Here is a 10,951-nt window from a genome sequence, read left to right on the forward strand (position 1 = left end):
CTCAAAACAAACAAAAAAAAAAAAACAAAATAATTTCTATTTATTCATTTATTTTACATATGGTTATTTTATGGTTTTCTGTATAACTATTTGTAAAATTACACACACAAACACATATATAACATATGCAAATACAGGTTTTAATTATACATATATTTATGTTTTATCTTTGATAGACTTTGTTTTGGCTACTTGTAATCTCAGTGTCTAACATGAATATTTATTGCTTGATTAATAAACATTTGTTAAATTAAATTGACTAAATGTATGTTCATGAGTGATGTCACTTTCTGACCAAATTAAAAATATATAATTCAGATTTCTTTATTGAGTTGTTATGCCTTCAAGATAAAATGGCTTTGTAATAAAGTGGCTGTGGACAAGTGAATTAATCTCTTAGTGGCCCCCAAAACTCTCTAAAACTATACAGACAGGCTATTTATCATTTTTGGTTGGTGGAGTTTTTATTATGGTTAATAGACATTACCATTAAAATTCTAGATGCTTCTTCATTGTATAGGGTGGTGGAACTGAGCTTACTGAGCAGGGAACAAGCTTTGGCAAGTCTTACTGAGCAAAAATTTGTTGTTTGAGGATAAGCTTTAAGCTTCAAGAAGCTCATCTTCAGTTTCACTATCAGCTGATGGATGTTTAATTGACAGCAGTTTGTGGAGACATAGCAAGGTATTTTTATGGAGGAAATAAAAACTATGGAATTTATGAAATATAAGTAAAAATTTAATAGATTAATTACAATGTATATACTGTTAACATTTTTCTTTTTTGATCTCTACACAAAGTGTGTATTTCTAGATTGTTAAACTACATTGAAAAAGATGTGACAGGAGCATTTTTAGTTGCAGTATTATAGGAAAATCAGACTAAGCTAAGGCTCGATGAAACTGAACACACATTTCCATGTCCGGCTTTCTATCGTTTTGCACATTGGTATTGATTTCTCTTGACATGCTTTTCTTTTATTGAGTACTGTCTTTTTTAATCCCCTACCTATAGCAGTATTTGCTAAGAGCAATTGTAAAAGGAGACCAACTTATATTAAACCCGCCTGAAGTCACAATGTAATCTAACACCTGTAGTTTGCAATTTGTCATCACTTCATAGATTTTTTTTTTTTAATAACAGATTTTCCTGAGTTTTGACCTTAGGATACAGTATAATCCTTCCTCTTTTCTCACTCTTTTCTACCTCCTCCCTCTCACCCCCAGGCAACAAAGCTAAACACCAATCTTTAATACCCGTTTATTATGTCAGCATGTGAAATTACAACTATAAGGATTAACTCAAGGAAAATAATTCAATTGAAGTTAGAACTAGTGTTGAACTATTTATCTGAGTGAATATGTTTTATAGTGACAACATTTTAAATCGAAAAGCATCAAGGTAGATAGTAATACCTGATCCAATTTTTCCTCATGAATTCTACACTCCTTTCTGAAGTAACTTAGTTTATAGGTTTTTTTTTTGTTTTGTTTTGTTTTTTTGTTTTTTTTTTTTAACCTATGATCTCTGTGCTGAGCTTTTGGGTAGGAAACATGTTTATCGTTCTTGGGGAAGAGGCTGCTATGCATTACATAACACTGTGTAAGTCATCTAAAGGATTGGCCTTGAAAATTTGAATGTATTGAGAATTGCTTTTGATTGTTAAAGAATGGACTGGGGTGGAATGAGGAATGATAAAGAACCTTCGCACTTCAGACCTTTTGTGAACCTTAGCATGATAGTGTAGAACATTTCTGGTATTTATTGCTAGGCCTTATAAAATGGCTAATTGAGACATTGAAGATTACGATAGAACATTTCAAGTGCTATAACAGAATGCTGACATTCTTTGTCATCCATGTTATGAAAAAAAAAAAAAAAGACTTATATGTTGTTTCCCTAGAAAATTTTCCAAACAAAAGAAATCACAATAGATATCTGATCCAGTTTTAACTTTGCTAACATTTTTATAGTCTAGGAAAGTAGAGTAACTTTTATATCATTAATTGTAAATATATTTTATATTTTATTTTGTTTTGTTTTGTTTTACCACAGCTCTGTGTAATAGGTAAGGCAATTGTTATTGTCTTCATTTTTCAGATAGAAAAACTGAAGCTTAAGGAGATAAAAGAGATTTGTTTTTCATGGTCACATAACTAGCAAATGGTGCAGCCTGAATTTGATCCCAGATGTTTCTAACTTCAAGTCCAGGTTTTATTTGTTATATTTTCTTCAGAACTTTATGATAAATACCCTTTTCTCTTCTCAGAAAGATGATAGCAAAATTCCAAATATTGGAGTTAGTAATTCATAAATGATTCTCTTCATTCACACTAGAGTTGGTTTTTTGTGGATAGAACACCCCTTTTTCTTAAAATTCCTATTTTGAAAAATAGAAAAAGTTATACAAGACAATGTAACTGTTGATAACCACAATTCCACATAACATATTTTTACACAATTAAATTTTTGAGAAAAGACAAATGATATATTTTTTAAAAATAAAATAAATACATTGTATTGATAACTTGGTGAAACAAAATTTTTAAATTCATTGTTATAGTCTACATAACCATATCACCTCAAAAGGAAGTCATTATTACCTAATTTTTTATATTTTTTCAACAATATCAATACATATTTAAGTAGAGTAATCATAGCAAATGCTTCTTGCAATTTAAATGTTTCTTTACTAATGTTGGAAAATCACAGAATATTTACATAACAATTTATAATTTATTTAATGTTATTTGACCAAAACCTGCCAAATCCAAAACCCATGTTGTCTGATTACCAGATTGGTATTCTTTCCATTTAATGTTATATAGAGATGAGGGATATTTTTCTTTGAATTAAATCATAAGTTTTATAGTTAGAAAAAAAGGGGGGGGGGTCAGTAAGTGGAAATGAATGTCATAAGGGTGCTGAGTTGTGCCAAATGCAGATCTAAAACGGTAGAACAATAATGACCATCCACACTCTGCTTTTTCCATAGTGCCTGTTGATAGATTTATGCAACTATTCCTGACTTGAATCCAAGTTACTCATTCAAAGACTTTTTCTTAAGAATAGGGTGTAATTGATAGCTAACATTTATATTATATGTCAGGAACGATGCTAAGTACTTTATGACTATCTTCTTCACAGCAACCCTGGGAGTTGGTGTTATCCCCATTTTATAGATCAGGAAACTGAGGCAAACAGAGGTTTCTGTGATTTGCCTAGGGTTACATAGGTAATTAGTGTCATAAGCTGTATTTCAACTCAAGTTTTCATGACTTCAGGCTCAGCTCTTTACCCACTGTTTGACTTAACTACCCTAATTACCTATGTAACATTATTATGATCACCTCCTCCATCTGCCACCTATTCATATTTTCAGTATTCTACCCTGTATCAGTCACCTGCTTTATAATTTCTTGCTTTATATTTTTAAAAGATCATAACCTTTGATTGTAAGTAATCCAGAGTACCCCCAAAATGGTACACTACATTATATATTTTCCTAGACTTAATCACTCAATATCTTACTTCCTCCCCTGCAGGCTTATATTATATTTTGCACATGGCTCCCAGCTGGTTTTCATTGTGGCCTTGAAAACATATTTGAGCACTGAGGGTTTTAGGAAGAGTTGCTTTATCTTTTTTGTCAACTTTGGTCATATTAGCATTTTTGTTAATTTTGCTTTTGAAAATCACTTGGTACTGAAGGCAGTGTGTATCCTCACATAAGGGGGCTGCTTGGGTGTAAGCAGGTTTCAGGTTGTGTTTTGAAAATATTTGTAGCTTTTTAAAATCTCATATTCCTCTCCTAGAAAATTTACTAGGAAGCAATAATTTATGTCATGCAAAAAAAAAAAATGATTGGACTTTTCTAGCTTAACTCAAGAGGAAAGATACCAGGACTAACAGTTCAAAGATTTAGAGTGATGGATTTTAGCTCCTTGAAAGGAAACATTTGGTAAGATATATCAAATTTAAACACTCATTTCAACAAGCATTTATTAAGCACCTCTGATGTGCAAGGAATTATGTCAGCAGAAGAAGTAGCCAGGCCAATTGCTGGGATATATAGAAGAAAAAAGGGATGCACTTGTGTTGTGGGGTACCAGTAACAAGCCATCTCATACTAGATGATATGTTGTTCATTTGTTTAGTTGTGTTTGACTCCATGTAACCCCATGGACTTTATCTATGAGGTTTTCTTAGCAAAGATAATAGAATGCTTTGCCATTTCCTTCTCCAGTATGTCCTCATTTTATCAATGAGAAACTGAAGCAAATGGGCATGACTTGCTCAGGATCACACAGTTATTAAGTGTCTGAGGCCCAATTTAACTTCAGTTCTTTTGAATACGGACCTAGTGCTTTATCCACTGTATCACCCAACTGTTTCTAGACAACATAGTTTCCCATGACTTTTGTCCACAGGTTTCTATATACTTTGTTTCTCTTCATTTCTATTCCTCAGCCCCTTTCTTGCCCTAATCAGTGATTCACCTTCCAGACCTTCAATAAATAAATGTTTACTGGGTATCATCAAACGCATTTTATAATGATAATTCCAATATTCCCTATTATTAACGATGTGTTATAATTCAAGATTTAATGGATGATCATGGGAGGAATGTGAATATATATACCACATATTATAATGTATAATACTTATAATACTAAATAATATTTTCACAAACATGTTTTGGGAAGATAACTCATTTTGTAAGTTGAAATGGCCTGTTTTATTTCTATGATCTTTCTGTTGGGAAAGTTTCAGACTGATGAAAGATGTTAAATACTCAAAAAATTTATTTTCCTTTCTTTGTGAACCAGTAATTTCCCTTTCAGTCAGAGCAAGAAAGATCATTTCTATGTTAATGTCATTCCTTATTTTTGGCAATTTGAATTGCTCAAAGATAGTACAGTTATCTATGGGCAAAATGTCTTAAAATGCTTTCTAATCCTAGTTCAAAGAATTGACTGACTAAACAGACATCTAATATGTTTCTATATAGTTGGTTTCTGTTATGAAAATTCTGTTTTCAAAAAACAGGGGACAGGTACAGCACAGTTATTTTCTAATATCTGCTTTGAACATACATAGCACCAACTTGCCTATTCTAAGTTCAGTTCAGAAGTTTTTTGTGGACTATTGACATATGTCCTGTTATTTGTTCATATTTTTTCCATGAAGAACTCCTTCAAATTTAGTTTTTCTTTTTCTTTTTTCTTACACTAATTTCAGGTTAAAAGTAGACAGAGGTGAAATGCATACACCTGTCATTTGGGCTTATAATGAAATAAACCCTCTTGCCTAAATGTTAGAGATTCATAAATCTATGCTTTGAAATTGATCTAAGTCTAAACTATGGAAAATGAAAAAAAAAAACACACCAAATAAACAAACAAAAAAAAAAAACACACAGTCTCAAGGAACAATTTACTTATTTAAATAATTGAACATTTATGTTGATTCTTTCCTAGTAAGATGGCATAATTTAGAAAATGGAAGTTTTAAATTCTCTTTTGTTTTCTAATAGGTGCGATTTTCTAATAGCACCCTTAATATGGGTTTTATGAAATATAAATTTTATGCATATACACACACATACATATATATATATGTATGTATGTATGTATGTATGTATATGTAGTAAAATTTCTATCACAAAACAAAATCATCACGTATTGTTATGGAAGTTCAGTTATTAGAATATTCTCTGAGTCCATAAATTATATCAGAAATGTGAATATTTGTATGTCACCACAATTCTTATCTAAATAACAAAGCATTTACATGCAGCTGGAGTTTTTTCTGATGATTATAATTAGAATGCTGAAGGACCCTAGCTTTCACTTTTTTGCTAATGCTAGAGTAAACCATATACATTTACTCTCAATTGAAAGTGGTACACAAAGAATGAATGCAAAGAACATTTCTTCTATTATCAGTTAGCATATTTTTACAAAGATACTTTTGAAATCTTTTGTGTTGATGTAATTTTTGTACAGAGTTTCAATCTCTTCCATTTGTTGTGTTGTTTTTAGAGAATGAGATTTGCTGAATTTGCATTAAATATTTGATCTAATTCTCAACAAAAACTGCCATTTTAATTCTAGTGGAAACCCATGTTACTATCTTGAGATCTTGAGACTGGGGTGTATGAATGAGTTTTATTATATTTATTTATTCATTTATTTAAATTTTTGTTCTTTAATTGAAGCAACAGCTTTGGAGGCTGAACTATTTCAGCTAAGAAAACAGGATACATACTTATAGCAATTTATATATATATATATTTTTAACAGAAGTTAGATGCCCTACTCACTTTTGCTTACTACTTAGACAAATGTAAAGTGATCTTTTCCTTCTTCTGAAGAAATACTAAATTCAGTGCTCAAACTTTTAAAAGTTCATACAAAGCATAAAAGAATGCTAGGGTTGTTGTTGGGAAAATGCTTTCTATACTATAAAATACTACATAAATGTTGTTATTGTTAAGTATTTATAATAACAAAAGATGACCATGTTAAAAAAAAAACTTATATAAGGGTTAACATTTACTTAACCAAAATATATGGTATCTTCTGAATATGAGGATCATAATTTGTCTGCAGAATTTACATGCTAACAGAAACCTTAAGCCCTTCTTATAATAGAATGATATTATCATGAATACTACCATAACAAATAAATAAAAACAGAATAACATACCTTTTCTTCTGTTTTGCTACCAATGTTGCTTCTAGGAGTACCAGTCATTCGGGCATTCTCACAGAGTTTTCTTTGTACAAATTTTCATTTGCATAATGGAGTTTTAAATTCAGCAGAAGTTAGATTCTTTAAAACATGAATTTCTGTATTTATTATCTGCACTTTTTAGGAGGTTATTGTCTAAGAATTTTAAATCTTTATTTTTTAAGAAAGAAACTTGCAAATTTAAACTAAATGTGGATATCTCTTTTAATTATTAGGTTCTTCATAGACAGCAGTCTCAGCCAGCCAAGGAAAGTTCCCCTCCTAGAGAAGAAGCCCCACCCCCACCTCCTCCTGCCGAGGACAGTTGTACCAAAAAGCCCAGGTCTCGCACCAAGATCTCGTTAGAGGCTCTGGGAATCCTTCAGAGCTTTATTCATGATGTGGGGCTCTACCCTGACCAGGAAGCTATCCACACCCTTTCTGCTCAGCTGGATCTCCCCAAACATACCATCATCAAATTCTTCCAGAACCAACGGTACCATGTGAAGCACCACGGGAAGTTAAAAGAGCATTTGGGCACGGGGGTTGATGTGGCCGAATACAAGGATGAAGAGCTGCTGACTGAATCAGAGGAAAATGAGAGTGAAGAAGGCTCCGAGGAAATGTACAAAGTGGAAGCTGAGGAGGAAAATGCTGACAAAAACAAGCCGGCTCCCCCAGAAATTGACCAGAGATAATGTGAAATCACAACACGAAAAGCAAGACATTGGTCCAAGGATTTTCTGTTTCTATTTTCTTTTTTATTTTGTTTCATTTTTTAGGTTTGTTTTTTCATATTTTAAATTTTTTTCCTTCCCCTTTTTGACATTTCTTTGCTGCACAGGATAAACGTGCAGACTGAATGAGTTCAGTATTGCTGAATTAGTCATCATCTTGACACAGACACTTGAGTGTTACACTTTTACATTTGACTGGAATAATAATTGTAATCACATAAAACTATGCCTTCATTAACCTTGCACTTATGGAAGAAATGCAAAGCAAGTTCTCAGAAGAAAAGATCTATAAAATAAATGAAGGAAACTACAAGTGTGTGTATATGTATATGTACATAAATATATTTACATATATATATATTAAAATTGCATGGGACAGAGAACTTTACATTCTGAAAGAATAGACTGTGAAATGGGTTCTTAAAGACAAGACTTGTTTATGTATTAAAACCACTTCACAATGAGTTGTTTTGGCTTTTTTATAAACTGCCGCCTGCTCTCAGGGTGTGGTGACTATTTTTTGAATTCCTATTTATTTTCTATGTTTGTCCCTGATTTTATTATTATTTTTTAATTCTCTACCTTCCTAGTTGGCAGCTTGATGGTTAATTATTGAGGTATCTATTTAACAAAATAAATCACACTGCCAAAAATAAGAGAGAGAAAAGAAAATGAAGCGGAAAAAAATCAGGGCACCTTAAGAAGACAAAGTCCAATTACTTTTAAGACACAATGCACACTTAAAATGATCCAACATGTTCCGTTACTCAACTGGTCCTTCCTGTAGTGAACAGATGAACTTGAGTGGAAGTCAAAACAAGCAAAACCGAACTACAGTATGGAAAAGCTTGTTCACTATTGAGGTCTTGATAAAATACCATTTTGAGATTGGCTGTGTGGAATTCATATTATAAAACTAAATTTTATCATGGTATTTATTTATCTGTTCTCAGCTTCAGAACTTAAAATGAGTTAAGTATGATCTTTTAAAAATGCTTTTTTGTTTTGTTTTGTTTTTAAATACAGAAAACAATCCTCTCTTCCTGTAGGATGACAAAACTACATCCTGAGAAATATATTTGGTTATAAGAAAATGTACGTTGAAGGGCTTCCTTGCTCAGAGATCTGGTTTCTCTCTCCCCCAGAGTTATCTTTGGGTAACTGTGGGGCTCCCTCTGTTTCATTTAGTCCATGGAACTAAACATTTCCAGTCACTGTATCATACACAACAGCGCATTTCCATAACTGGCTGGCCCTCCAGAGAGAAACCTTTTGCTAAGCAATTGTGCAGCTCTGGGCTATGCAAAACAAAATAGGGAGTTTCAGTAGTCACCAATGATTACCTTCCCCCCTCCAGTGACCTAGCTAGCTAGAACAGAGATCTATCATCAGGCCAACAGGACTTCAGCATGTTGACTGAGTCTTCTGTAGAATGAGCAGACAAGCTTAATTCTCCTAGTGTTACTGGTCTTAGCCTCCCCCCATTCCCAAACCTCAGTAATATTATTCCCACTTCCATGGATATTCCCAGAGGAGACTTTACTTTCAACTCTAGTCTATATGGATGGAACTCCTGCTTTCAAGTGGTAAGCAGGGCAGACAGTCATCCCTTGTGCTTTGATCTTTTAAGTTGTGTTTTCATGCAACCTTGTCAAAGACCTCATGCAATATCACTTTGAAAGTTATTTTCTGTTTACTACACAAGCATTGTAATATAACTGTTAATACTATTTATATATTTGAAAGGTATAAAAGGTAGGATTAAAAAAACCTCTATGTGTAGATATTTACTCAGAACTTACAATATACAGGGAGAAGACATGTTGCAATACAAGCTAATTCTAGCTGCTCAGTAACCTCTGGAGTTTTTAAAGGAACATTTTCCTGTACTTTTTCAAATAAAAATGTTTAGAACTTATCTTGACCTGAACGTCACATACCTTTGCAAAGGATGGTTGTTTGCTACAAAGCTTAGTGCTCATCCTTTCTTTTTCTGTAGTATGCTGCAGCTTTGATCCGAAGTTCCAATGGTTGCTGCTTTACATTCTCCTCAGAGTTACTCCTTCAAAATTGTCTTCTTACACTGTTGCTGAAATCACTATGTACATGTAATGGAAACTGATTTTTGCCAAGCTCTTGCAAGGTGGTTCATCTATTGATGGCATCAGCATTTGGTATCTTTTACACTTCAACCAAAAATTTATTAGGTATTTTTCAATGCTAAGTCTTGCCTTTTATTTTTAATTTCACTGCCAAGTCTGCAGTGGTTCAAAGTGAATCTGTGGGCATTTTAGCCTGTGGTCTTGCCAGAACTTTGCGAATTACAATGCATATATGTCTATTTATTCAATATCTGTCATATAATATCTATTTGGAAAAAGAAACTTTCTCTTGTAGTGCCTCTTGACAAAGCACAATTTTCCGCCTTTTTTGTGAAATAAAAAAAAAAAAAACAAATTGTGTTTTATTGCAGTATCAACAATGTGAATAAGGATTAACATATTGTAAATGTTCTTTTTTTTTTCCATGTAAATCAACTTTATCTTTGTTATCACTAAGTGATAATTAATTTTTAACTTATGTGCATTGTTAGGCTGTTAGAATTTTTTGGTTGTTGAAATAAAACGCATTCAATAAATATGACTTAATTTGTCAAGTGATTTACTGGGCCTTGCTTTCATTCCCATTGAATTTTTCAAATGAGCAGACCTGGGGGGCGAGAGGGAAGTTCTTCCATTTAAGAAACAAAATATGATCAGGACAAACATCATAGCATCTACAGATGTTTAAGTTCTATGGGCTGCATGGATTTAATTGCATGTGTGTCGGTATATGTGTCTCTGTGTATATAAACACATGCACGCACACTTCCTGAGGCTCAGGGCTCAGAGGACCATTTAGCCAATCGTTCCTAAGTATGCAAATCCAATTCAAATGTATAAAGATATATTTATGAGCTTTCTCCTTTATTTTTCTAGGGAATATTTTCTGTTTATAATTAAAAAACCACAAATGACTGCGTGTCAGGAAACTTTTGGAACACATATGTCCATGGTTAATGGACATAATAAAAGTCTTTTATATTTATAGACAGGGCATCATAATGTGTGCATGGAGGAATGCCGGAAGGATTGATGTATCTCAAGAAATGTGTGAAAATGATTTTTTAGAAAGTGCTTACAATGGGAAAAAAAAAAACTGCTCAAAGGACTAAAGCTAATATAGTAGGAACAAGTGCCTAATTCAGAATGGGCAGAGAGTGGATTAAAATTTTATTCTGGTTTTCTTTTGATAGTGTGAATTCCTTCTCTCTGGCCCATTTTACTACATTGGATTAACCTAAAGATGGAAGTCATTCTTACTACCTCAGACACACTTCACACGAACCGTCTGCTGCCTTCTCTATTTCCCTGTCATCCTGCTGCCTCCCCCCCCACACACACACACAAAGATAACTTTTATTTTATGAAAAGTCCATG

At 32.8% G+C, this 10,951-nt stretch overlaps 1 protein-coding gene across 1 annotated transcript in view; it reads left to right on the top strand.

Annotated features, from left to right (window-relative positions):
• The window catches only part of SATB2 (SATB homeobox 2), a 212,996-nt gene extending 202,881 nt beyond the window's left edge, over nt 1-10,115 (top strand). The window contains exon 11 of the mRNA XM_051985926.1: nt 6,972-10,115. Coding sequence (XP_051841886.1) covers nt 6,972-7,433 — 462 coding nt within the window. The 3' untranslated portion in view covers nt 7,434-10,115. The remainder of the gene's footprint in view (nt 1-6,971) is intronic.
• The last annotated feature ends 836 nt before the right edge of the window (nt 10,116-10,951 follow it).

Source organism: Antechinus flavipes, chromosome 3 (assembly GCF_016432865.1).
Source record: "Antechinus flavipes isolate AdamAnt ecotype Samford, QLD, Australia chromosome 3, AdamAnt_v2, whole genome shotgun sequence".
Taxonomy (NCBI): Eukaryota; Metazoa; Chordata; class Mammalia; order Dasyuromorphia; family Dasyuridae; genus Antechinus; species Antechinus flavipes.